The sequence below is a fragment of the Setaria italica genome, chromosome VI (assembly GCF_000263155.2).
Source record: "Setaria italica strain Yugu1 chromosome VI, Setaria_italica_v2.0, whole genome shotgun sequence".
Lineage (NCBI taxonomy): Eukaryota > Viridiplantae > Streptophyta > Magnoliopsida > Poales > Poaceae > Setaria > Setaria italica.
Genome location: NC_028455.1, coordinates 33,853,858 through 33,881,574, shown reverse-complemented (window position 1 = coordinate 33,881,574; position 27,717 = coordinate 33,853,858). Strand labels below are relative to the sequence as shown.

Below are 27,717 nucleotides of genomic sequence, written 5' to 3'. Positions count from 1 at the left end.
AGGCTTAATAGATTCGTCTAGCGAATTAGCACAGGGTTCTGCAATTAGTTTTATAATTAGCTCATGTTTAGTCCTCCTAATTAGCATCCGAACATCCGACGTGACACTGTTAAAGTTTAGCACCTCGTATCCAAACAGCCCCTAAGAAGTAGAACTACAGGGCAGAGATTGAAGAAAGGCCTGATGCTGCTGCCCGAACAAAACAACAACAAAAGCACTGCAAAATGAGATGTGGAAGCAGGGAATCATGGGATACTCCGCCTAGAACAAAAGACAACACCTGAAATAGAGGTGGTGAAATTTCCAGGGCCGGGCAAAACACAAACATCAGGCCTTTTCAGGATCATAAGAATCAGATTGATTAGAATTATTCAAATAATTTCTATGGTTTATATAAATTCAGAAACTATATAAGCTGCACAAGACAAGACAAAGGCAAAGGCCACAATGATTCAAGGATTTTCTATGAATTATAGAAACTAAAAATGTTGGTGGATGTATTGAAAACCAAACAAATGGAAAAGACAAAATTGTTCAAAGAATATCAATGAACTACGGAACTACAAAAGTTGATGGATATAGTTAAATCCCACAAAGGCAAAAGGGGAAATTATTCAAAATTTTATATGAAGTGAATAACTACCTAGATATGCTAATCCGTGGTACAATCTATTATTCAAATTGTTTATATCCTATTAGCATTCTTAAACATGCACAACACAATGAAACTGCTACAGAAATTGAGAAAAGTAAATACAGGCAGACGAAACTAAGAAATCTGAAGAAAAGAAAAATATAAGGACCAATCATCTTGTACAACTGGGATATCAAAACTTACCAGTACAAAAAGTTCAAATCATGAGGAACTTACACCTAGATTCCATAGGAATGACGGTACAATGAATACTGGAAATTTAGAATTAAGAAACGGAAGTACTCTAGGAATTTGAAATATTTGAATGTATTGGACAAATTTCAGTTTGTTAGAATTTGAATGATGAACCTATAAGTACCATTGGACCAAATCAAGATGATACTTTAAGCACTGAAGAAATGAAAGGTAGAGAAAACATATTGGAAAGAAAAGACAACTTGCAGACCTATACGTAGGGATACAGAGATATAATTGTTCTGAAAAAAAGAGCTCCGTAAATGCAAACATACGTCACCTTGTACTCCAATAAATCATATACCATTTTCTTATTTTTGTGATAAATTAATTCCTTATATATTTTGTACTTGATGCATGTTACTGCAAGTCCACAACATTTCATAGGGTCAAATTAAAGCTTACACGAAAACATTAAGGAATCAGTTCAGGGGCCACATTCACATTATCACCAAGAAAGAGCATTTATTGGAATAGATTGGCAAGAAGAAATAGAAGATGTCATGAAGAAGAAGTGAAAGCAAGGGTTGTAGGAAAGAGATGGCATGAAAAGTCAGAAGAGGAAACGAATGCAAGCAAAGAACAACAGCTATCTTTCTACAAAAATTGAGGAAATGAATTAATAGTAGGCAGGTGAAACTGAGAAAATAAAAAAAATATTAGGACCAATCATCTTATTAAACAGGGACATCGACTTATTAGTTCAAAAACACCATATCTTGCAACATTTACATCTTGATAACATAGGAATGACGGTACAATGAGTACTGGAAATTTAGAATCAAGAAACTGTATGTACTATAGGAATTTTAAAATTTGAATGTAGTCTAAAAAATATGATGCATTAGAATTGAAAAGATTGATAGCTATAAGTTCACTGTAAAAACAATTTAGTTTAACCGTGTTTGAGCCTACATCTTATATAGTACATTGCATAGGGGTCAAAATATGTAAAAATCAGAGCAGGCTACATATTGCACATGTGTTAACTGCTTTTTAGATTATGGAATAAAAACATACCCCAGCCTGTACATCCAAGGATGCTTGTTTGTGTTAACTACTAACACACAAGATAGAAAAAACAAGGACAAGAAACTCATACCCCCTGCTTGCACTAAAATCTCACATTCAGCTTCCTATCCCTCTCAAACGTACAACATAATTTCTCTTTTTTTTCGAATCAAAATCCCAGCAACAAACTATGAACCTATGAAAAATTGGCCTCACATACCTGAAACTTAGGCTGAATCCTAGAGAGGACATTCAGCTAAATCCATAAGCAAAAAAGCAACACGATTACGACTTTGATTAGCTAGTACCCCTGAGAACACCATCCCCATGGAACCCCGCAAATTCATATGCCGAGTGTACTTATAAATGTAAGGTATACCGTATAGGCAACTGATACAAATAACACTTATTCAGACTGTATAAGAGCAATTAAGATATAGATAACAGTCTTTTAGGTGGCCGATAGAGAAGTATTTACCAAAAGCTAAATCCGTATTTCTTGAATGTCCCAATTTCCCCAAAATTATATGAAGGTTACTCAAATAACTCAGATTTCTTTTCCATGTAATGCAGATTAACAAATTAATTTGGGTGGTCAGTCAAAACCCCAAAGACAGATTGCTTAAATGTCCCAAATTTTCCCAAAATTATATGCAGATTACTCAAATAATTTAGATTTTTTTCCTTGGAATGCAGATTAACAAATTAATTTGGGTGGTCAGTGAAACCCCCAAAGACAAATTGCTCAACTATCCCAAATTATAGGTCATTTTGGCAAGTTTAGGTTCATAGCTTTTGCTATGCACTTAGATATGCACTATGTCTAAATAGATATTAAAAGCTATGAATCTAAAAATACCAAAACGACCTATAATTTGGGATGGAGGGAGTAGTATATAATTATCCAAAAATAGCTACAGTTTGCAAAAGTTTAAAAGTAGAGGGGGGAGTAATGAAACCCCTCAAATGCAAAATGATATAGCCTGCAAATGACACCAATGATAAAAATTCAAACATTTCCTATAATTTGCAAAAATTCAGATGCAGGGATCCCTCGTATGAAAAATGAGATAGACTGCAAGACGACAAAAATTCAAACATTTCTTATAGTTTGCAAAAATTTCGATGCAGGGATCCCTCGTATGAAAAATATGAGATAGACTGCAAGTAAACACAGGTAACAAAGATTCTTTAACAAATTTCTAGGGAATAGTAAAAATGTTATGTAAGATATGGATAACAACTAAGTATGTAATAAGAAATAAGAGTATAAATTCTCTAGTCGTATCCGACTAGTATTCGTGTAACCAACTGACCTGTCCCGACTATATAAGACGAGGCAGGGATCTCCTCCAAAGCAATTCAATCCAACCAACACACAAGGCGTAGTTTATTACGTTATTCAGCAGCTTGAACCTATCTAAATCGTGTATCTGCATTTACCTTAAGTTTCTGATCTCGACTAGCCCCACCAGGCAAAACACTACCTCGAGCACCCTAGTGGCCGGATGTAAACACCGACAGCTAGCGCGCCAGGTAGAGTGGAGCAGCCAGATCACAGAATGAGCAGATCAACGGCCCACAAATCGAGTGAGCGATGGCCAGATTTCATTGAGTGAGATGATATAGCTTTTCCTAAAGCGAAGGATCGCGTCGCGTCGCACGTGACCGGGGCAGGGAGGGATCCCGGCAATGGCGTCGGGCCCGCGCGGTGGGGGGAGACGGCCGGATATGGGGCGCCCATCTCCAGGAAGATACACGCCGGGATACGATTGGGTGGAGTGGGCACGCAGGGCCACGGGCTCCAGCTCCCGCCCGCCCGCGCGCGCGAGGAGTGACCACCGCGCCGTGCTGCCGCCTGCCGTGCCGTGCATCCGTCTCTGCAGGCGGCGGATACGCACGGCACGGCACGGCTCTCCGGCGCGTCAGGGAGTCAGGGCTGGTTCTGGCATGCTCGGCGCTGCGGGGCGCGTGCTGGGGGCCGGTACCACTTCAGGTATGGGGCGTGCACGGCATCGGGGATAGGGATGATGCTACAGCAGCTAGCAGGCGCCGGGGATACGGTACAGGGGCGCGATCCGGCCTCTTGGACCGACGTGGCAAGTGACTGTGAACTGTGACGGAGTTTTACTCGGTGCCGTACGTACTGGTTCCAGCAATCCAGCGTGTAGCTATAGCCTGGTCCCCTGCGTACAGAGCAAGTAAAGCTGATGAGCATTGCTGTGACGTGGCCAGAATGTTACACACGCTGTCACTTTCCGGTGACGTACTACGGGCATGCACGTTGCACGCACCTCGCTGGAGATTTCCAGCGGGTAAAACCATTAGTCTGTTACTGTGGCTTACTGCGTGCCGGACTGCCGGTTCTTTGGTCGCGAATGGTCGCTTTTTGCGTTTTGACCACCACACACATGCCATCGAAAGGAATTTCCAGCACCACCGCGCTGTGGTCGGCCCTTGCCTTTTCCTGAGCACTGTGTGCCGGGGGGCTCGGGTCGGGTCGCCGCTTTTGCGATCGGGAACGTGTGGACGCCCGTGCCCCCGCACGGCCTTTTCGCCGAGATCTTCCGTGCGCGCCAATGGGGAGCGCCGGATGGGCCGGGTGGAGGCAGGCGCCGGATGGGCCGGGTGGAGGCAGGCACCGACCGCACCCCAACCAGGCAGCCGGCCATCGATTGCCTCTGGCTCCGGCTCCGACCCGGCGACCTCCCGTCCGGCCGCCGCGCGTGGGGACCAGGAATCTGCAGCGGCCAATGGGCGCGCATCACAGGCGCATTGCCTGCCGCGGAGCTCCATCATGCCGCAATAACGGCGGCTCGCTCGCTCTACTACCTCTAGCTAGCTACATGATGACGCGTCATCACTCGGGTACTGTTCGGCCCCTGCCGCCGGTCGTTACTGCTGCTTACGGAATGCAGCCGGGGTCGGTACGCGCTCGTGATCCACCGGTCGCCGACAAGGAGTCATCGGGTCAGGAAAGGCGACGTGGCATTGACCTTGCGATCTGTAGCCGGAGTAGGTAGAGAGCATATGCAACGAGCCGGTCGTAGGCTCGTAGCTGTGGCCTTTTTGCATTACTCCGTACGTGTACAGGGAGCAGATGCTGCGAACTCGAAGAAAAATACGTCAGTCAGACGAGACGAATGTGTTGCTTGGATCGAATAGAGATTGTTACAGTCTATCTGCACATCAGGTGGTGCCGTGGTGGATCATTAAGATCTACCACCTGAATATGAATAGATCGTCGGATTATTTGAATTGCACGATGTGCGTTCGGATTCATCGGGAGGAAAACTAGTCTTTATTTCTGTTTTTTTAGAGAACAGTCTCTATTTCTTTTGTTTGATAAAATCGAGATTGCTTCCTCGGAGCGGAAGCTCCACCGAACAATCACGCGCCTCAAAATTTAGCTGTATTTTTAGTAAACAAAATACTCCCAGAATGTAGCTACGTCTCACAATGGCGGAGCTAGAACACAAATCAATGAGGAGCCATTAATACTAATATGTTGCTTAATGTACTCATTTTTTAGTTTCTAAGCATCAATTTGTAGCTGGTTAATGGTTTTTGCAATTGGCAAGGAGGGGCCGTGGCCCTCTCATGTAGCTCCTCTAGTGACGGCTCATATAAAATCGAGATCGCTGGTGTAAACATCCTCGGAGTTCTGCGTTCTATTCAAAACGACCTGTAATTTGAGACAATGGCTACAAGCAATACCCTGATGGATACACCGCATGTGCTGCGACGTGTTACCACGTTGAGCTGGCTTAGAAAAAGTTAGGTCCCTCACCTCCTCCGACCCTGTAACTTTTGTTTTACGTGCATGTGCCTGGCTTTGTCTTTACAACGACGTGCAGAGTCAGAGAGAGAGAGAGAGCAGGGACAGCACGTTGTGCAGCACGCACTCGGGGTAGTTGCGTTGCTCGCAACGAACGGACCAGCTTTTTAACCCTCTGGATCGTAACATGTCCGGCAAGCAACCGTGCAGGTAACTGCCGGTCTGCCTGCCGCTCCTTGCTCCATCAGCGCCTGCCGGCCACCTCTGCTTAACCGCGCTGCAAAGCAAAGCTCTTGAGCCAATCAACCTTAAACCATGGGACAGACAGACCACTGTTAGTGGAGTCATCACATCACTAATACATTGCTCCTCCTCCCATCTCAAGATGGTTTCAGCAGAGACCTCGTCCGCCGCTTCTCAGTGCACGGCTAGATCGACCGGCGAGCTGCCGGCGGCGGGTACAGCGACAACACGAGCCCTCGCCGTCCGTCAGGGGCGGCAGAAGAGAGAGAGAGAGAGAGAGAGAGAGAGAGAGAGGGGCAAGGAGTAGTTTTTGTCGCGTCGCCGGCTCGCCGCTGATGTCTGCGGTGTACAGGGGCGGGCATTGCGCCGGGGATGATTCTTAAATACGAATCACATGGCCGCCCCCTGCGCCTCTGCCTGAGCGCCGGAGATAGCCCTGTTCCTTCGGAACTCGAAGGGCTTTGTACTGTGCCGCTGCTAGTATCTTTTCTTCCCCTTCTCTTTGCTTTTACTTTGACCGAGACCGGCGCCGGCCTCACCCTACCACTGTTTCCTATGCCGCCCGTACTCTGCTTGGAGCTGCCGTTACTCCACGTTTCATCGTGGCGGGCGCATCCATCCTCGGCACCGATGCGCGCGCACCCATTTGCATTTCAAAACGCATCCGTTCCTTTACTTGCATTTCAAAACGCATCCATTCCTTTATTTGCATTTCAAATAACCCCCCTGGGTTACAAAGATATTTACATGGCGGATCGGGAGAAGAACCCGAGGTTCCTACGCTCGTCCAGGAGCTTTGACATGGATCGATCAACGGGTCGTTGAAACGAACCACAAGAACACCCCTACTAGATGCTAGCTTAGCTAGTGATTAACCCTAGCGACACACGCACTGCCCTGAAGTACTCTGATGATTAGTTGGTTGGTTGATGAGCGGCGGCGGCGGCGGCGCCGGCAGCGGCTACGAGCAGGACCTGATGAGCCCGAGGTTGTAGAGGAACTTCTCGGAGCGGGACCTGATCATGTTCCCGAGCGAGCGGCGCCCTCCGCCGGCGCCCGTCGGGGACCTGGGGTCGCCGGCGCCGTCGGGCTGCTCCCTGACGGACAGGATGTGCTCGCCGATCTCCGCGCGCACGGCCTCCACGGCCTGCCCCTGCACCGGCTGCCCCGACGCGTCCACCACGTAGAACACGTTGGCCGCCCGCGCCCCGCGGGTGTCCACCTCGGCGTGCGTCACCGACAGCCCGTGCTCCCGGAAGATGCGCGTCACGTCCGACAGCAGCCCGACCCGGTCCTCGCAGCACAGCTCCAGCCTCAGCCCCTGCAGGAGGAACACCGCCATGGATTAGCTCACGTTAACTACTATATGCATGGATCGATCTCACATCAGCCATGGATGATCACCTACCTCCGTGTACCGGCGTTCGATGGCGTCTTCGAGGGCGCGGCGGAGGCGGTCGCGGTCCTCGCCGGAGCTGCCGGCGCTGTGGCCGAGGTGCCGGATGTAGTACTCCTGCAAGGTCACCACCGCCAGCAAATTAAAGCTGAGACGTTACATGAGGGAGCATGTGTCCTTTACTTGCTGCCGATAAAAACAGAGTCTTTTTTCCCGCTCGCTGCTGTGTCTGTGCAAGAGGACATGTCACTCAAGTTCTTCCTTCACACCAAACTAGGAAGGATCTCCCTCCCACTCACATGCCAAGATCTACCAGTATCTAGCCACTGCCAGGCATCTCTGGCACCGGTCAAGACGTGAGCCGGGCGTCAAGACCGAGACGGCGTGCGTGCATCTTTGAACATGAACTACAGGGGCCGTGCCCGTGCAGCGGTGCAGCAGGGGCACTGTGCTCTGTGTTCTGCTGGAGCCAAGTACCAGCACGACGCGATGCAAACAGTTTCATGATGCAAGCGACGAGAGAGATGCCAAGTACAGAGACAGAGGCAAAGGCAGAGCACCTGGTAGGCCTCGGAGCCCTCGGCGATGACGGTGCCGTGGAAGACCACGTACTGCATGTCGGTGAGGGTGCACACCGTGTCGAACAGCAGCTTGGGCCGGTCGCGGCAGCGCACGTTGACCAGCGTGTACCCGCGCTCGGCGCAGTCCACCACCTCAACCACCGGCCGGCCGGAGCCGCCCCGCGACGCGGCGCCGCCCTCGTCGTCGTCGGAGGCCTCGCCACCCTCGCCGTCGTCACGATCACCGGCGCCGCCGCGGCGTGCGCTGCCCCGGTCCGCGTGCATCATCTGGTGGAGCCGGCGCTGCGCGTGCTCGGCGCCCGCCGCCGAGACGGCGGCGCGGGCGGCCTTCTTGTCGCGGCTGCTCCCGCGGAGGACGTGGCGGAGGAGGCGCTTCACGGTGTCGAGGCGGGCGGGGTCCTCGACGGCGCCGCCGGCGTCGGCGTCCGTCACGCGCACCAGCGCCGCCACGCGGGCGTCGTGGGTCCACACCTCCGACGCCACGATGTTGCACCGGAGGTCCGTCAGCACCGCGAACACCTCCGACAGCAGGCCCGGCCGGTCCCGGCCGATCAGCTCGATGGTGGTCTGCGACTCCTCCGCCTCCGCCTCCACGCCGACCGACCGCTCCGGCGCCGCCCGGAAGCTCAGCGATCCCGCTCCCAGGGACTGAAACAGAAATCCACGAAGCATCGATTCGTCAAAACCAGCAAGAGAAATGTACTCTGCAACTCTGCAATCGAACAGCAAACAGGGGGGCCTCTGCACTTTACCTGTTCAATTCTGTCGATGACTTGGCCGTCATAAAGTTTATTCCCATCCTGATCCACGACATGGAACACTGCAGAAAAGCACACCCACCACACCATCAGGACCGGGAGAAAAAAAAAGATGGAAAGATTACAATCCAAGCAAAAAGCCCAGCTTTGCATCACCCCAGAAAGGCCTCTCATCTTTGTTAAACTTTCCAAAGACAGCAGGGAGGGAGGGAGGGTGCAAAGAGAGCGGCACAACCCACTCACCATCCATGAACCACTCGCCGTCGGAGGTAATGTAGGCCCGCTTGATGGTCAGCTTCAGATCGGTCAGCACCTGAACCACCTCCAGCAAGGTCCCATACTTGTTCGCGCTGTCCACCTGCAGACACAAACCAAGCAATCTCACTCACAGGTCCGTCTGAAAGAGAGAGGGAGGGAGGAAGAAAAAAAAATGAGCCCCCTGCAGGAACTGAACTCGCAGGAGGCAAGAACGCAGAGCTGCGGCGCTTGCCTTCACCAAGGTGGCAGTCATGTCGGAGTCGTTGTCCACGGAGACCCTGCGAGTGACAAGCGGCCAAGAACCAGGCACGGTTAGCAGAGGGCACAGCCGCAGAGGTCAAACAACGGCAGAAAGGAAACATCCATGGGTGTCGGGGTTGGGGGAGACGAACCTCGGAGGGTTCATTCTGATGACCAGCTTCTCGAACTCGTCGACCATCTCGTTGCTCCGACTTATTCGAGACCCGCAGGCCATCATTGTTGTCGATGGAGTGGGTAACGGAGGAACAGGAGCCGGGGAAGGCAGGCAAAAGGGATGCGTCTCCTTTGCTGCCCGCGAATCCGAGTGTGCGTACTTGGTGGTGGTGTGCTTGTCCCTCTCCCTTGCCTTGTTCTCTGGAGGAGGCAAGCTCTCACCTCAGCTCACCTAGTCCTAGTTATATATATATCTTGGCCATGGCCTCATGAGAGAGAGAGAGAGACCGCCTCTACTTGTGGATTTGTGTATGGATCCCCCTTCTCCTCTTTCTCTTTCTTGGGGATGCTGTGACCTGTGAGTGACTGTGTATGTGTGTGGCTTTGTGGGCAGGCAGTGGTGTTTGGTTGGTGTCCCTTCACTGGTTTAAAGGGAGATGTTTGGGGGAAAAGACCATCCCAACGGGGAGCTTGTTTCTCTGCCTGGCCATAGTGGACATGCTTGGTTCCCTTCTTGCTATGCAGTGATCCAAGTGCGGGACCTATGATCATTTGCTTCATAATTCATTCATTATGTTACGAGTTGTGTATATAACGGTCGCAATATCCGAAGACTTACACGACTATAATTAGTTATCGGGGATATTTAGTAATGTACGGATATATTGGCCGCTCATTTGAACGCTTATGGACCATAATTTATTAGATTTGTAGGGAATATTATAATCATGTATGTGTATAAGTTCGTTGTATCCGAAGACTTACACGACTATAAATTGTGGATTTTATCGATGATATTTAAAATGTATGTATACTTCTCAACGGTTGGAAATTGAAGATATCTTGAGATGATCTTAGTAATTAAAGAACATTTAAATCTTCAACCTAGAGAAAATCCTTCTTTTAGATACTAGAGGAATGTTTTGAATGTGCTGGGAGATTTTGATGTAATCCGAGAGCATTTCTCTCGTGTCCAAAACATGGAACTGTTCTGACTCTCTCCGTTTTTTGTTCTTTTTTTTCAACTGTCTTGACTTGTGGGCTGGTGGAGTTGCATCCTTGCCCTGCCCATGGTGGCAGAATAGAGTACTTCTTTCTTCCAGGGATCACAATAGAAAAAGTTCAACGACAAATATACTTGCACCTTTACATAATAAAATGGTATAGTTTAAAAAAAGAAAGATAAAAAAAATGGTATGAGTTGAATAGGGTGGCAAACATTGCATTTGCTCCTTAGTGCCATGGCATCATCGCATTGGCCATGCTTAAGTTATGGCAGGAAACTTAGCATAGGTTCATGGTACGAGAGAGAGGACCTCGGCAATGCAAAAGGTCAACCTGCATCGTTCCTCTTTTCTTTTTCTGAACTAAAGGTCAACCAAGGACTTGCCTTGTACTTGCAGCCTTTACAAATATAAGAAGTTAGGGACTTGTTCTCTTGCAACATCTTTTTTTGAAAGTATCCCTTGTACATAAAAACGACCTTGAGAACGGCCAAAATTTCATATGGAAATGAGGACGAATAGTTTAGGCCAAATATCATAGGAGTGTTACTATTCCTGCTTAACCATTACAAGCGGCTTATGATAATTTCGCGACAAAGCATAAATGACAACGGTGCACTAGATGCAGAGGCACGTAGATCTCCTGCGTATACGAGAACGAATGATAGCACCATGAGTCCATGACTATCGGTGTATCGTCTGTATATGGGCGTGGGGTCTTGACAATTAATTATCTTTGTTTTCTAAAAAATAGATTGACCGATGATTATCAATTAGTGTGCTGGGCATACTATTTGCTCCACGTATCTCAACAGGATCCGAGCAACCGCGCCTCAAATGCTTAGATTCAGGGTAAGGAGAACAATGAGGTCCCGGATTTCATCAACAGCATGAGCATGTGAGCTTAGGCTCGGATAGAATGCAATCTTCTCTCGGCACTCTATCAATCTGCCCATCTTTGGTCCCGAACCACTCTTTCACCATGCATGCATCCACAGTTCCTGCCTTTCCAGCTTGCAACTTCCTCATTTGGTAGTAGGTCCCTATTTGGTAGTACCAAGTGCCCTTTTGGATTTGATAAGATATCTCTTCGGAATCTTCCCTTTTTCAATATGGCACTACTTATTATATGCACTTTCCTTCTTAAGTATATATATAGATATATACTCCATTTTTTAAAATATTACAAGAATGACAAACAAGTCTTCCAAAATTTTGATTGGGCCCCTAGCTAAGCTAGCAAGATTATAGAGTATATCTATGACGATCAGAAGTGATTAGATTTGGTGCCTTGGATAATAGTCCGATGATCAACGTGGGAGATTAAGATATGATGAATTTACTATGCTCGAAACGAATCTCAATAGATTTTCTTTTTTAGAAAAACATATCTCAATAGGTGGCCGAGTGCTTCTTCCCAGTGACATGCGCTCCGTTCGTTACTCCTGTCTGCTGGGCACACACACCTGTAGTCCTGTACGTCTACTAAACGCAAGTAAATGAAGGTGCAGTGGGCAGTGTCATACTGTCATCGCGAGCGCTGCCAAGTGCACGTTTCCGCGCGGGAGTAGTGCGTGCGCGCACGGGGCGACAGGGTTAACGGCAAGAGTCCTGTACTGGCGGCACCAGCGCCGGCGAGCCGCCGTACGCCGGTGCCGATCGAGGCATCATGCATGGAGCTGACCAGGCGCTGCACCGCTAGCCGCCAGCAGCGAGCGAATCAGGTGCGTGCACCGGCCGGCCGTGCGCGCTGCCGGCACCGTGATAAAGCGGCTGACTCGGCGAGCAAAGCTAGCCATTGATATCGATCCCTGTCCCTGCACCGCGCACGACGATGCAGCAGCGTCCGCCTCCGCGCTCTGCTCGATTCCTCGCCTGGAGACGCCACGCGCGCGCGCCTTCACGATTGTAGTTACCTGACTTTCTTCCCAAGCAATACAAGCGCAATGCTAGGTCTGAGTTCTTCAGAGATACAACCCGAAAACGAACACACAACAACATAATAGGGATCTCAATTTCCTCTTCTTCCTCCATCCTCCCTTTTCCTTCCTCCTCCTCCTCCTTTTTCTTCTTCTCCCTCTTCATCCATAACAAAAATTTGTAGGGGACCTTTGGAGGAGGGGGTTCCATGGGATCCATGGGGTAGGGGGCCTCCAGCCCCCACGCTGTGCACTACATTCATCACATACAACGTACCACTACTCATCCTCCAAAACATAAGATGTTAAAAGATACCGGCATGGTCTGTACGATGATACTTTGAGAAACAATCTAAACTTGAGGTGTTAAATGAAGATAATTAAATATTACAAATAAGTTTATGTTGAATTTAATAAAATCTACTTCCTCCATCCCAAATTGCAACACTTTTAGGACTTTTTTTTATCTTTATGCGAGGCTTCTTTTAGGACTTTTAGGACTTGAGTAGCCATGGCTACGGTGAAAATGTCGGCGTCGACGTCGTCGTCATGGCTTGCAAGATCGGATCTGTTGCACTGACAGCCTCGCGAACAAATTGATAAGGAAACAAAAGAAGTCGAGCGGGCGCGAAATGCCTGAGTGAGTGGGGAGAGCCCTACAGGGCTCTGGGCCGAGTCGCGCGTGCAACACGTGTCGACTATTTTATTCTAGCGATCAGGGAAGCCGGTCTGGATTGCAAAACTTTTAGGACTTTTTTTATCTTTATGCGAGGCTTCTTTAATTTTGACCAAATTTATAGAAAAGAATTAACATCTATAATATCAATATCAGGTAAATGCAATCTAATTAATGATGTATTTCATGGTCGATTTAATGACACTAATTTGATGTTATAGTTGATGGGTTTTCTACAAATCTAGCTAGTCATGTTATAGAAGTTTGGTTTATATCAAAACTAAAACATCTTCCATTTTGAATTGAAGATCATGTCTTATAATGTGAACCTATATAACCTTTTATTCATCGATGGTGAAAAGTTTTACAAAATTGACAAGCAGCAAATCTTAAATAATGACATACATTTTAAAACAGAGAGTATAATATATTAGCAATCTGCAGTTCAAAAGCAAACACACGACACATGGTCTTGTACTCTAGTAGCTGGTGCACGGTACACTGCACCGGCACGTCACGCGCCACGCCCAAACAAAACGCACCAAGTTGTTTAAGGAGCAGTCAAACAAACAGGTGATGGAGCAAGAGAGAGAGAGAGAGAGAGAACAGCAAGCGGACATGGCAAAACATTAACCAATCAACACTGGCTGAGCAGAGCTAACAAGTAGTGTACGTACGTGATAATCTGAGAATATGATATGCACATAGGCTGCTAAAAACTGCAAAGCCCAAAGCCCATAGGCTGCTGCACCATCATGCAAAGCAAGCACCCTCTGCGTGCAGCTAGTGTGGTAAATAAACTGCGGCCTAGTGACAATTATTCCCTGACACTGGCTGCCAAATTACCCAGCCGAGGCGATTAGATTAACACGGACAGGTAAAGTCTGAGGCTCTGAGCCAATGGATGTGCTCCAAGGATCTCGAGACGAAGCAGCCCCGGCTCATCAAAGAACTCGCGCCAGGGCCAGTCCTAGACTATGGCCGTCGTGGTCGATCACTAGGCGCGCGCCTAGTATACGCGGATGAAGAGATTCCCTTCCGACCTCAGCTCTGGCGAGACAGAGAAAGAGAATCTCCTGCTCCTCCGCCGGCGGCTCCGATTGATTGATCCCCCTTGGGCCTCGGGGCCTGGGGGTTTGAACTCTGCTTTGTCCGCCAACGCCACCACCGCGCACGACGGGCGCACGCAGTCGCGAACGAAACGGTAGCGCCTGCGCGGTGGCATGTGCCCCGCAGCGCGAATCGCTGCGGCATCGGGGCTTGGCAGAGGGCAGGGAGGCGACGAGACCACTGGCCAGTCACGCGCGCACTCGCCCGTCTCCGGCCGGCCGCTCTCAGTTATTTTAGGGGCTGTTTGAGGTGAGTATGTTAAATTTTAGCTCCCGTCACATCAAATGTTTGGACATTAATTAGAAGTATTGAACCTAGACTAATTACAAACTAATTACACAACCTCTAGGTTAAATCGCGAGACGAATCTATTAAGTTTAATTAGTCCATGATTTGACAATGTGGTGCTACAGTAACCATTCACTAATGATGAATTAATTAGGTTTAATAGATTCGTCTCGCGATTTAACCCTAGAAGTTCTACAATTAGTTTTGTAATTAGCTTATGTTTAGTTCTCCTAATTAGTATCCGAACATCCGACATGACAGGACTAAAGTTTAGTCCTGATATCCAAACGTCCCTTACTGCGCACGGTGGTGCCTCCGGCGACGGCGAGCGAGTGACGCGCATGTGCTTACCAGCAGCGTCGGCGTCGCCACCATGCATGGCTGGGCCTGTGCGGGGCGTTGCAGCCTGACTCGGCACCGACGACGTGCGCGCCACCACCTGCTGGGGATCGACGCTATCCCTCGCCGTTTTTTTACTCGTCCTCCTTAGTCCTTAGTCGTTAAGCTTAGCTCGTGGGTAGAGATCATGCCTGCATGGTGATCCGTGAACAACGAACACATGCATGTTGCATGCTTTACGGGCTCGGTAGCCGACTAGCCGTCGTCGTGGCAGAAGAAGGGCCTCAGACGGGAGGCCATTATTCCAGCACGCACGGAGTTCGACGGCGGCCGGGGAATGAGCTAGGCATACGGAGTACGCATGATACTGCTGTCGAGCAAACTAGGCTGCAGCTAGCAGCATGCATGGTGGAGAGGTGGTCTCCGACCTTTGTCCGTACGCGGCCGGTCACGTGAGAGAAGCGAGGAGCCCTGACCTGGGTGAAAACCGCGGGAATGCTACGGCGCGGTAACTCCTCCGCGTCTCCCTCAAGTCCCTCTCGTTTCGCTCCTGGACAAAGCACGGGCACGCTCCTGGACAAAGCGGAGGGCGCTGGTAATTAATTGGGCGGCAGCGATCGGGATTGGCCGCCGGCCCCTCCCCGCCCCTGCGGCGTGTACTTGCGGGATGTACCCGGCCGCGCCGTGCGATCGGATTCGGATGGAATAACGGCCTCCGTTCTCTGGACCCTGGTTTCTGGTTTCAGGCTTGCAGCTGTGGGACGTAGCAAATTTTTTTTTTCCAACCGGGAAGGAGTACGGCGTGCTGGTACACCGTACACGGCAGTCATGCTGCCATGGGCGGTAGATGTGCAGGGTGATGGATGCATGGAGTCGGGCAACCGGCGTACAAACCGTTAATCGTGCTCGCAGCGTACGGGTACTGTAGAGACGGCCGTACGCGATCATTCTCTTTGGCAGAGAAGATGGAGCAAATGACCTGCATTACACTTTGGACGGTACAGTGTAAGTTTGTTTTAGGTCGGACGGTACAGTGTCGGTACTTCTACTTTTTTTTTTCAAAATTGGATCTATACCATCAAAAGAACACATATGTAGGTACGTACTCCCTCCGTTCCAAATTATAGGTCGTTTTGATTTTTTTTAATTTTATAAATATTATTACGCATCTATACCTACACTATATCTAAATTACACTATATCTAAATGCAATAATATCTATGAACCTACAAAAGCCAAAACACCCTACAATTTAAAACAGAGGGAGTACCATCAAAAGAATCAGACTTAGATATTTACCATGGACTAAAATAATGCCCATACGTTGCTACAGGCGAAACAAATTATCCCCACATGCAAAACAAATGTAGAATCCAATCACATGACATGAAATTGCCATTAGGCATGCCATTAGGTCCCAAGAAAAGAATGAAACATAATTAAGATTCATGTTCAATTGCACGTGTCATAGATAAATACATAATATTATCAGACTGCGACAAAGATGATTACTCCAAACAACAATTTGGATATACAACATGCTAATGACCACATCACATGATTTCACGTAGACAGCAAACTCAATGGCCACATCATCTTCCTCTGCTTTCTTAGTATGTATGTAGTTGAAATGGCTCATCAGCAACATTGCAACAACAATGGAGTCACCAATCACCAGCCTTGTCGCATACCCTACAATTATGATAGGCGATGTAAAATAGGGGCAATTGTTCTCTACAAATAATAATGCAAACTCAGATCAATCTGGACTCATCATTCAATTAAATGTGTAACCCCGCTGTTGTTACCTACTAATAATGCACAGCACCTATTAGTTCACTACAAGATATCAAATTTAACTGAGAAAGGTGGATTGTGATGTCCATTTAGCACTGTATTAAATTATCTTTTAGAAGTGTTTCTCTAATTATAAACTAATCAGATAACATCCATAATTGACAATACTGAGTTTTCAAACTGAAGATTTGGCTGAAGACCTGGCAGCTGCACAAGGACTATAAATGAATTTTCAAATGTTATGAGCTATGTTTATGATTAAAGCGTCCCATCAAATGTATCCTCAGTTAGATGTTTGTAAATAGATTCTCCTTCATACGAACCTAGTCAATGTATAATTATGCAACGTGGCTGCATACCACAACCATCACCAAACAATCTACTCTGCAATTCCCTGATTTGTTCATTGGACTCAAGAATGGAAAGACGCTTGAAATGCAGTTTAGAGGAAGCAACCTGCCTTTCATGTATATAAGAACAATTGTATTTTTTTCTAATTGATTAGTTCAAACCATGCATTGAGATATAAAACATGATCAATTACACTGCTATGCGAGAATTTCATATCCATTGCCTATCGAGAAAGATATAAGCTGCCCAATCAATCCTGCACAAGGAAAATGGAAGAAGTAAATAAGCTGTCAGAGAGAACCAGCAGCAACCAACATGCAAGTAGATTAAACTCAACCACTACTAGTCCACAATTCGCATACCTTTCCATCTTATCTTGACCATTAATGGTAGCACCATATCCTGAGTGAGGCCTATCTGAAATAACAGTGAGAACCAAGAAGTCATTTTTTTATGAGACATTATCAAGAAACACATGGAAGGCCACGTACTTTGTCCTGATCAATAATAAGATAAGCATAAGGGACAAGATTATTCACAACAATGACAACATAGCCTTTCAGTCCCAAGCAAGTTGGGGTCTAGAGTTGAAACCCAACAAGAGCCACAAATCAGGGTTCAGGCACATGAATAGCTGTTTTCCAAGCACTCCTATCCATGGATAAATCTTTGGGTATATTCCATCCCTTCAAATCTCCTTTTATTGCCTCTTCCAATGTCAATTTTGGTCTTCCTCTGCCTCTCTTCACATTACTGTCCCACCTTAGGGTTCCACTACGTAGTGGTGCCTCCGGAGGTCTCCGTTGGACATGTCCAAACCATCTTAGCCGGTGTTGGATGAGCTTTTCTTCAATTGGGACAAGATTAAGGGACATGTCCAAAAGCATAAGGGACAAGATTATTACATGAAAATAATATCCACCAACAAATCTCATGATGAGATTTGCATCCAGTATCAACCAAATCGAAAGAGGGGTGGGGATTAGTGGAGATCACTTGGTTATTTCTTACGCATGGCACCAATCGATCACCCATTGAGAGGGGATGACCAGGGGGAAGGATATGTATGACCTTGGCCTCAACTATGTTAATACTACAGCTTGGTCTTCGTTAGATTAGAGTACAACTTGGTCTGCATTAGATTAGAGTGCAGCTTGGTCTCACCTGTATCTCGAATGCAGTATACCAGCCACCAATACCCCTTTCAAGTATGCTTTAGCAAATCCCATATTTGCATTTTGTATACAAGTGACACAGGAAGAAGCTTTTTTCCAGTAGTCAAGCTGAAAACTTTTCTTTTACACATTCCCATGACCATAATATTTAGATGTGATGTGGCTATTTGCTGCAGAAGTAAACAGAAAATAAAACAGAAATAGTCAGGTTTAGTCAAATTATGAGTACCAAATGTTATGGACTCCTCTTTACTTGCACGCAGCTGATCCATACTGCATAACTTCATTGGATAGCTTTACATGTGAAACGAATTTATAAGTTAAATTTGTATCATGTTATTTCCCTGGCTTTAGTAATCATCCATCTAGAGTTGTAGTTTATCAATACGGCAAACAAAAGTAATTAAATCTGAACTGATATATCCATGCTTGGCTCCCAGGGTGAGTCTCGGCTCCCTAGGAATTGTCAAAGGCTTCACTAGCTCTGCACTTCAAAGCAGATTTTTCAGCTAAACTAATTTGGATTTTCAAAATAACAGCTGCATGTCTCGAATTGATCATAGTAATATGGTAGATGTTCACAATAGGTAGCTATAACTGTTATATAACTGATCATGCAAAACAAATCAGATTAAAAGAGGAGACAAGAGGACTCCATACTTACGACCTTTTATGCACAATCTAGCATAAGATGTGCTCTTGGCACGTGCTCCTTCCTCATCTGCCTGACCTTCATCTCCTCATCCACCTGGAGAAGAACACATTGTAGCATCAGCTGGCTACAAGCTATTTGCTCTGGCAATAGTTAACAAAAAAATAAATTGGCAATCTGATGAGTCATGAATAATTCAGTCCAGCAACAAGGATATGTATTTCGCGCCTAAGAAAAAAATCAGCCCCAATATGCCTTACTTAGCACCAAAACTAAATCATTCTGACAAAAATGAAAACCCATTCAAACATTTAGTCAAACGCAATTGATGCACAGGCAAAAGCTAAAGAAACATAATCAGTTTTACAAATTCAAAAAGATGTCCATGGCAACATGCTATTTTCATCCATATTGAGGTACACAAGCATTAATTTTATTTTTACATAGCAGTGTCAAAAGAATGAACAAATTTAAGTAAATGCTAACTTTTCAGCAGGACAAAGGGAAAGACAAAGTGCAGATTGATGGTCACCTCATGGGCTCAGTGTGTCACTCCTGGTAACTTATTTCTTCTTCTCCATTATTCCAAATTCTGCACAAAAGAAAGACAAGGGAAAGAAGGCAAATGAAATCCTCAAAAATGCCAAAATGATGACAGAGCTAATCTCATGAAATGAGTACACACTAAATGTTTTCATTTGATTGTGCACGCATGGAGGCAATATTGTTAAGAAAATGTGAACTCTGGATATAGGTAACTTTATCAAGCCACTTCCTGCTCATAAAACGATAAGGAGTCAATTAAAATGAATTAAGCTGGATCAAAATTCACCATCATATGAGGAGTCCAGTCCATCTCAAATCGCCTGTGGTAACAATTGTATATCAGAGTAAGTAGAGAAATGAGCAATGTGTAACTGCTAAAAGCTTATTTGTATCTGTATTGCAGATTATCTATTTTCCATCATATGCACAACCAATGATTTCAGCGGCGCTCATCAGTAAACTTTAGCACCAAGACGGATTAGTAACTTTAGTAAAAAGAAGCATCAGTAATTTTACCTACCCGTAAAACGAAGTGCAGCAAACGTGCCCACATCACCCCTGACCTGAACTCGGTCATCATGGCAAGATTCCCCTGCCTGGTGATCCACTTGAGTACCTTGGCTCCGTCCTCAAATGCAGGTGCAAGCCAGCATCCAAGGCCGGCATCGCAGAGCTTGGCCACCCTCCCGCGGAAGGCATCCTTAGGTATGGACGGAAAATCTGTTGGACGGACGGAAAATGGATACGGCCAGGTCAGGCGACGAGTAGATCAACGGGAAGCGGGCTCTCGGTGCCTTGGCAGCCCCTCGACTGGAGCGTGGAGGAGCGGACCATGGAGTTGCGCATCGCCATCATCGCAGGCAAGCGGTGGGCGAGCAGGGCCGCAGGGCTATCTCGGACTCGGCGAGGTGGCATATGGACTGGAGTACTCACGAATGGATCGGCGCGGATCGGAAAAAGGGGGAGGACCGGAAGAGAAAGGGGATCGGGAGATTACCTCAGCGGGAGGTAGGCGGCGGTAGCTGTCGAAGAGGGCCTGGAGCGGGAGGTTGGTGTCGTTTTCCTCCGCCGCCGCCGCGTGGAGGCGCATCTGCCACTGCATCTTGTTCCCGACCTCTTCCACCTCCACGGGCCGGGTCTTCGTCACCGTGGAGTCGGCGGGCGGCGTCCTTGCGCACCACCTCAACGTCCGCTTCTCCTTCACGCCGGCCGCGCTCCACCTCCTGCGGCTCCGCCGGTTCGTGCCGCTGATGCCCTTCGTCACCGGTGTCGAGCTGAGCCCGTCGGGGCTGGGCTGTCCAGACGACGCGAAGATGGAGGCGGCCAGGCGTGGCGGCGGACGTAGGAGGCACGGCCGGGGGAGGGAGGAGGCGAGGCGCGGGCGAGGATGGGATGGGACGACGACGGCTTCCGTATCTGCCAGCCGCCATTGACGACGCGGACGCGGTCCTCCTCTGGCTCCGCGGCCATATCTGCCCCTTCCCCGGCGCCGGCGCCGACGACGCCGACCCCTAGCTGGCCGAGCTCGCGGACCCGGGCAGGGTCCTTGTCACCAGGCTTGGCGGCGGCGGCAGGCTTGGCGCAGGGGAGGAAAGAGGGGCGGCGGTGGCAGGCTTGTCGCAGGGGAGGGCGGCGCGCGGCGGCAGGCGCGGGGCGAGGGGGAAGATGGGGTGGCGAGGCGGCGGAGACGGTGGGCATGGGGTGGGATTAGGGCTGGGGCTGAAGAATGGATGGAGGGAGAGGGTGCGGGACTCCGGAAGGAGATCGGAGGGTCAAAACGCGCGTTGCGGGAGGAGGCGGACCGAGTACAACGTTTTTACCCGATTTTGGTCACGTTCGCTTCAGCTTATAAGCCGGCTGAAAAGCTAAAACTGCTGATTTGTTGTGAGAGGAAAATACTGTTTGGTGGCTAATAAGCCGGCTGAATAAGCTTTTTTTCTGTAAAGAAAGGTTACAGCTTTGTAGCATTCCGTTGGCTTCCGGATCGGTAGTTTTTCTTTATCTTTTAACCGATTAACAATTGCAGGATTCTAATTTTATCCTAGACCAATTCCCCACGCACACGATGCGCTAAAGGAGCAGGAGGCGCGACCGGCGGCGCGCTCGTCCGCTACCACACGGGTCCTAGGCGGTGGCGGTCTCCTCCACCCTCCTCTCCACAGTATGCATCTCCCTCATCCTTTTCCTCCCTTCTAAACCCTAGGTTTTCTTCTCTCTCGTAGTGCTCAGGAATCAATCCGAAATTGAGACGTATGGATCCTGCTGAGGTTCCAATTCTTCCAAAGAAAAGAGGAAGAAGGGAGGTGGCTGGAGCTGTTGCCTGGACTGGAGTAGAGAGGAAAGAGGAGATCGATAGGAGCACCTGCTGCTCTAGAAGGGGTATGTATGTCCTGGAGCTGTTGTCTGGATTGGAGCAGAGAGGAAAGAGGAGATCAATGGGAGCACTGCTGCTCTGGCAGGGGTATGCATGTCTAGGTAACGGAGACTTCACAAAAATGGTAAGATTCAAACAAATGCAACCTTTCAATGCTATATAGCTAAGGTTCTATTTGGCATGGCTCCAACTCTGGGTGGAGCTGCTCCACTTCAGAACTCCGAGTGGAGCCAGCTCTGGGTGGAGTTGGAGCTGTTTGATGGAGGTGTTTGGCTAGGAGGGTGTCCCCAGCCCCAGAAAAAAGGAGTTTGAAGGTGAATTGTTATTTTTCCTCCAACTCATGATCCCACCTATCATCCTCGTATTCCCCTCTTCTTCTTCCTCAGGTAGCCAAGCAATTCGCTGAGGACATGCAGTATTTTCAGAGAACGGCGCAAGCTACCCAGAAAAATGGATTTCACCCATTGATTTGTTTTCAGTACGACCTCGAGTTGGAGTTTTAGTGGCTGCCTGCCTACCTCTAGCAAAGAGCTTGCAGCACGTCCCTTGCCCGGAACGGCGCCGCCGCATCGACGGCCCCGTGCGCCAGGGCGTGGACCAACAGCCCGAGGAAAAGGAGGAGCCGCCCCTGCCGTGGCTGCAGAGCCGCCGCCATCGGCAGGACGGGCGCCTCCGGATGGCCGGCGGCCCCATGCGGTGGCGCTCCCCCGCATGGCTGGCGGAACACCCAGTGGCAGCGCACAGCCGGTGCAGGCTCGCACGGTGGTGCTTCCTCGCGCGGCCCGCGGAGGCCCCTACGGCGACGGCGCGCTTCACGGGCGGCGGGACCCTGCGAAGGAGGAGCGAGTGGCGCTGGGAGCCCATGGATTGGAGGCCACGGTGGCGCGCTCGACAGGGAGGGAGGGGCCACGGCGGCCGATGGCGTGAGGGAGGGGCGGCGCAAGAGGCGAGGCGACGGGCGGCCAGAGGCGCATGGCCAGGCGAGAAGCAGCGGTGACTGGGAGAGGAGTCGCGGTGCGGGGTCTTGGGAGGAATAGAAGTGAACCATTTTTTCTGTAACCAGTGGCATTGATGGGTAATTAACCACCAACTCCACGAGGAGGTTCAAAGAGGTGGTTTTGGAGTAGCAAAAGAGGTGCTCCAAAACTCCACCCTTATTTACACTACAGCTCCATAAAGTTGGTAGCTCCATAGAATTTTGGAACTGGGATGTTTGGTTGAAATTTTTGCTGAAATTGTTGAAGTTCAGCTCCAGAATCATGCTAAACTGAACCTAAGTTTGGATTTTTGATGGCATATTTCTGAAGATGCAATCTTTCAACGGTAAATATCCGATTTTCTTTTTTTGGGTAAGGTACTTCTACTTCCTGCTCCAATGCGTCACAGTCGGTTTGGGCCATTTGGCGAGACGGTTTCGACGTTTGAGCCTAATGCACTCCATGCACAAAGGCTAGGCCCAACATTTGGGCTGCGGCCCATACTGCAGATTCAGGACATGCGGCCCGGACGGCCCAGTTTGTCAGTGTCAGTCCGATCCGGGCGTCGTCCAAACGATACCTCCTCCCCCTTTCGCACGGACTCTCTCGGTCAGCTTGCTTCGTGAGTTTTCCTCTGAATCGATTGCCTTGCTTCTTCCTCCACCGGGGCGGTGGAAGCGCCGCCCAGATCGCCGGAGGCGACCGGCGACCTCTCTAACTCCGACCGGTAAGTTAGTTATCTCCTCCCGTCCTCCTCACCCCCTCCCCACGGTTGGCGATTTCTCCGACAGGGCAAAGGAGCCTCATCATCAGAAGCCAGATCTTGCTCCGTTACTCCCCGTCGACCCGATCGAGGCCTGGAACCGCAGAGGGCGAGGAGCGAGCTCCATCCAATTGAGTCTTCCCCTGCTGCTGCTGCGGCGGTGCCGGGCCGGGCCCTCCCCTATCCAACCTCTGTCGCTCCCCCTTTTCTCCCCCGATTCAGTCCTGCCGACCCGTTTCGCCCCCAAATTCCACCTGATCTGTTTCCTCTATACCCGTGGCAAGTCCTCCTGTTGACAGCTTGGGAATTCGTCTCTTGCAGGGAGGCTTTGTGCAATCAGCAACCGTTCCTGGCAACACAACATGGGGGTGCCGAGCTGGAGAGCGGTGTGCCTATCGGTGCTCTGCGCCGTGCTGTTCTTGCGCCCGGCCGCGGGCATCCGCTTCGTGATTGACAGGGAGGAGTGCTTCTCGCATAATGTGGAGTACGAGGGGGATACGGTTCATGTATCCTTCGTGGTGATCAAGGCTGACACGCCGTGGCATTACAGCGAGGAAGGCGTCGATCTTGTGGTAAGGAGCTGATTCGTTTTGCCTCTACATGTCCTACGGTAATAACCAAATTGAACAATAGACATGTAAGTGTATGACACGTTCTTGGTCGGAGCAAGGAAGACTTGTTGCACTTAGATCGCTAGTTGTTCTGTTATTGTGTCACTGCTTGCATGCCACAATATTTCTGAAGTTACAACATAGTGACTACTACTGCAGTCATGATGACAAGATGCCAGTAGTCTATTAAATTTTATCTCAGGTCATAGGCATTTTCAGAACGTAGTTACTTCAGCTGTTTAAACTATGCCCCCCCCCCCCTCCCCTAAATTTTAGCACCTTTTATTTATCTCGGCATGCATGCTCGCAGCAACTTGCAATTCATACAATTGCTTGAAAGTTGCTATCACTTCTAACTAATGGAATTTCTTGAAAGTTGAAGGTGTGTACAGAGTATACTGGTAACCAATTACTAGGGTGCAATGATGAACTAATAGTTAGACAAAACTGCGTATGCACACTTGCAATCACTATTAAGATATGAAAGTTGAATGGTTTCATTCTCTAGCCCTAGCCAAATTTGTAGGGCGCGATGATGGCCTAATAATCCAACAAACTATGCATGCACCTATGTTTCTATTTACAAGGGTTGCATCATAAAGAATGAGCCGGATAGAGATAAACATCTTGACAACTCATTGATTGGATGGTAATGAAATTACTATGCTCCAGCTGTCAGATGGAAGTTGGAAGAAATTCACATCATGATGGTGTGGGGCTTTCAACTTGAAGCACGATTTTTTGAATCATTTTCTGATTCATGAATGGGAGAATCTCATATTTTTAAGGCTTGGATGATGTGGATGTATGCTATTCATTTTGTGCAATGAAAAAAAAAGAGATTTTCTAATTATATTTGTTCTTGTTTTTTTTTCTGTTAACCTCCCATAATCTGATATAGAATTGTTGTGAAAATTGGAATTATTGTCAAGAAATCAGTTGGCTGGTGACAATTCAACTTTCAACCCCCATTGTTCTGTTAGCTAAACTGAACTGATCATTTCCTGGCATCCTTGCCTTTTTTTGCTATCAACATCTTTCACTTTGCCTGTGATTGTCAACTATTCCTTTGTTTCACTAGAACAAAGTTTTGTTGGGTAGAAAGTTTGAGTGAAGATACTCGCTGACTACTTTTATTGATGCTTGCTTGGCTGATTACTACACTGCTATTTAGAATCTTTCCCACATCAGTTACACGTAGTCTGCTATTAATTTCCCTTGTTTCACCTAATGATGTAATTGTGTGAACACTTTTCTAGCTCAATAATATATGATGTGATTTTAAATCACTCCAGTGGACTTTTTTTTGAGACCATTGATATTTTTTTAAACTATACTCAGTTACTAAGGTATAAGCGTTGTAGAGCTGACACCATCCTGACTAATGACAGGTTAAAGATCCTAACGGCGCTCAAGTCCGTGACTCGAGAGATAAGACTAGTGATAAGTTCGAGTTCATAGTTCAGAAGAGAGGTGTCCATCGCTTCTGCTTCACCAATAAATCTCCGTACCATGAAACCATAGACTTCGATGTGCATGTTGGCCATTTTTCATATTTCGAGCAGCATGCCAAAGATGGTAAGAATCTATGGATATCTGGAGTTCTAACTTTGGTTAGCAAGGGCTTAGCACTGAGCTTCTGTTTTCTTTATGTGATGCAGAACATTTTGCACCACTGTTCGAGCAAATTGCCAAGTTAGATGAGGCACTTTACAATATTCAGTTCGAACAGCACTGGCTAGAGGCTCAAACTGACCGACAAGCAATATGTAAGTCTTTTACCTTCTCTTGAAACTACTAATTTGAGTTTTCATCCCTTATGTTTTTCTTGTCTTTTTTTAATGTTGTAACTTATCAATCATGGGGAGCCACACCCTGGTTAAACCATCAGCATTAACCAACTCTAGCTGGTCAATAAAATTGAATGCCATATTTCTATCACAATAGTTCTTGTTGGTTGCTGGCCAGGTGTGGTAAAGAAATTACAAGCAGTATACTTTCATGAAAGAATAGCTTAACAGGAAATTTGGAACTATCTAGAATGAATTTATTTAGGAATTAAGATAAGTGCGTACATATGCTTGATTACAGTTGTGGTGAGCTACCTCTTTGTGTTCAGAAACGTGTGAACTAGCAATGACATTCTGGTTTCTTCGCATTTTTGTTTTTCATTTTTCTGCTTTGCTTCCAATATGCCCTTTGATGCCCCTATCTTCAGTATCTGTTCTCTTGCTTCATGCCTATGCAGTGAATTTGCTCTTTACTTTCCCCTTGGGTTACATACTCAAAACTGCTACTCTCTTTGCAAAGGTGGTATCATCCCATGAACAGGTAATCTAATCATGCCTATCCTGTTGCGTCACAGTGAACGAGAACATGAGCAGGAGGGCAGTCCATAAGGCGCTCTTCGAGTCAGCGGCGCTGATCGCGGCCAGCGTCATCCAGGTCTATCTTCTGCGCCGGCTCTTCGAGCGCAAGCTGGGGACATCTAGGGTGTAACACTCTAGTAGCCGCACCCCCTTTGTAGCCAAGATCATCCCAACGCGACTGTTATACCGAACTAAGTGGTTGCTAGATCTGCTAATACTACTTGCTTGTGGACACCTGTTACATGTAATCTTTTGTGGTTCCATAGATGACAACTCTGAAAGTTCAAACTGTCAATTTAGTCTCCATTTCACCTCCAGATTTTCACCTTGCTCTATAGTCCCGAAGCACGGTTGTTTTGTTTGTTGTATGAGTTGCAAATTTTCTGTGCTGTGTACGGTGTACCACACGCCTGGGCCTGTTTTCTTCCACTTGCTAAACTTTAGCACCCGTCACATCGAATGTTTAGATACTAATTAGGAGTATTAAACGTAGACTATTTACAAAACCCATTACATAAGACGAATCTAAACGAAACTCCAAGATCACTCCTCCTAATTAGTCCATGATTTGACAATGTATTGCTACAGTAAATATTTGCTAATGATGGATTAATTAGGCTTAATTAGGCTTAATAGATTCGTCTCGCCGTTTAGATTCCACTTATGTAATTGGTTTTGTAAATAGTCTACGTTTACTACTCCTAATTAGTATCTAAACATTCGATGTGACACGTGCTAAAAATAAGACACGGGAAGAAAATGCCTTGCCGTAGATGGATACTCGATGTGGCAGCTGTTTTATCTGGCCACGAGGCTTTGGAGGCTGCAATTTTCTCAACGATAATGAATGGCCTCTAGTCTCCACCCAAACAGGGCAGGATTGAATGTGGCGAGAAGAACTGCCAGCCTGAGCTGCCTCGCTCTAGAAGGGTGTAATGTAAACGTGTTGATGCACTTTGGCAGCTTCATCTTACTTGATGCCTGGCCCTGCCCAACCAATTGCCAATTGATGAGCATCACCCAACCAACTACCTGGCCTGGGCTCAGTTATTGTCGATCGATTCTTCCAACCGAGACATGGACCAGACTTGCCAGATGCCAGGGGGGTTTTGTGTGCCTTGCATGTGTTGCTATCTGAACATGAGATGAACTCTTCTGCATCTACTGAAAGTGGAGTACTGAGTTGTGTCTCATGCCTGATGCCGTTACCATTTGGGCGTGCAATACTGTAGCCTGAAAATAGGTCGCAGACGACACGAGAGCAGAGTACTTCGGCGCTACTGTGCAAAACGAGATTGACGCGCCATTAACATGACCTGAGCAGTGAGCACGTCCATCTGGGTTGAAAGCAACGGGCGCCCTGTGTCTGCATCGTGGACCAGTTTGGTGTGGAGCTGTTTGGTGTGTCAGTGCGTGAGCTTTGCATCTAGAACAGTGA

At 47.8% G+C, this 27,717-nt stretch overlaps 2 protein-coding genes and 1 long non-coding RNA gene across 7 annotated transcripts; 1 reads left to right on the top strand and 2 right to left on the bottom strand.

Annotated features, from left to right (window-relative positions):
* Positions 1-6,596: 6,596 nt before the first annotated feature.
* On the bottom strand, positions 6,597-9,729 carry LOC101766285 (ACT domain-containing protein ACR4). The gene is made up of 7 exons (XM_004973954.2): positions 9,307-9,729; positions 9,147-9,192; positions 8,900-9,014; positions 8,651-8,718; positions 7,878-8,546; positions 7,330-7,434; positions 6,597-7,242 (listed from the first exon to the last, which is right to left on the bottom strand). Exons 1-7 carry the CDS (start codon positions 9,390-9,392, stop codon positions 6,883-6,885), a joined length of 1,449 nt encoding a protein of 482 aa, XP_004974011.1. The 5' UTR covers positions 9,393-9,729; the 3' UTR covers positions 6,597-6,882.
* A 6,345-nt stretch (positions 9,730-16,074) lies between these two features.
* Positions 16,075-20,934, bottom strand: LOC101766008. 5 transcript variants are annotated; one of them, XR_002678263.1, is made up of 7 exons: positions 20,183-20,934; positions 19,702-19,905; positions 19,472-19,505; positions 19,172-19,231; positions 17,175-18,735; positions 17,006-17,068; positions 16,075-16,356 (listed from the first exon to the last, which is right to left on the bottom strand). It is a non-coding gene; the product is annotated as an uncharacterized LOC101766008 (long non-coding RNA). The 5 variants fall into 5 exon arrangements; XR_002678262.1 differs by having other exon boundaries at positions 19,706-19,905; XR_002678261.1 differs by lacking the exon at positions 19,472-19,505 and having other exon boundaries at positions 17,175-18,157; positions 18,655-18,735; positions 19,706-19,905; positions 20,183-20,932.
* A 2,193-nt stretch (positions 20,935-23,127) lies between these two features.
* On the top strand, positions 23,128-26,641 carry LOC101765594 (transmembrane emp24 domain-containing protein p24beta2). The gene is made up of 5 exons (XM_004973953.3): positions 23,128-23,263; positions 23,621-23,871; positions 25,302-25,488; positions 25,572-25,679; positions 26,276-26,641. Exons 2-5 carry the CDS (start codon positions 23,662-23,664, stop codon positions 26,407-26,409), a joined length of 639 nt encoding a protein of 212 aa, XP_004974010.1. The 5' UTR covers positions 23,128-23,263; positions 23,621-23,661; the 3' UTR covers positions 26,410-26,641.
* The last annotated feature ends 1,076 nt before the right edge of the window (positions 26,642-27,717 follow it).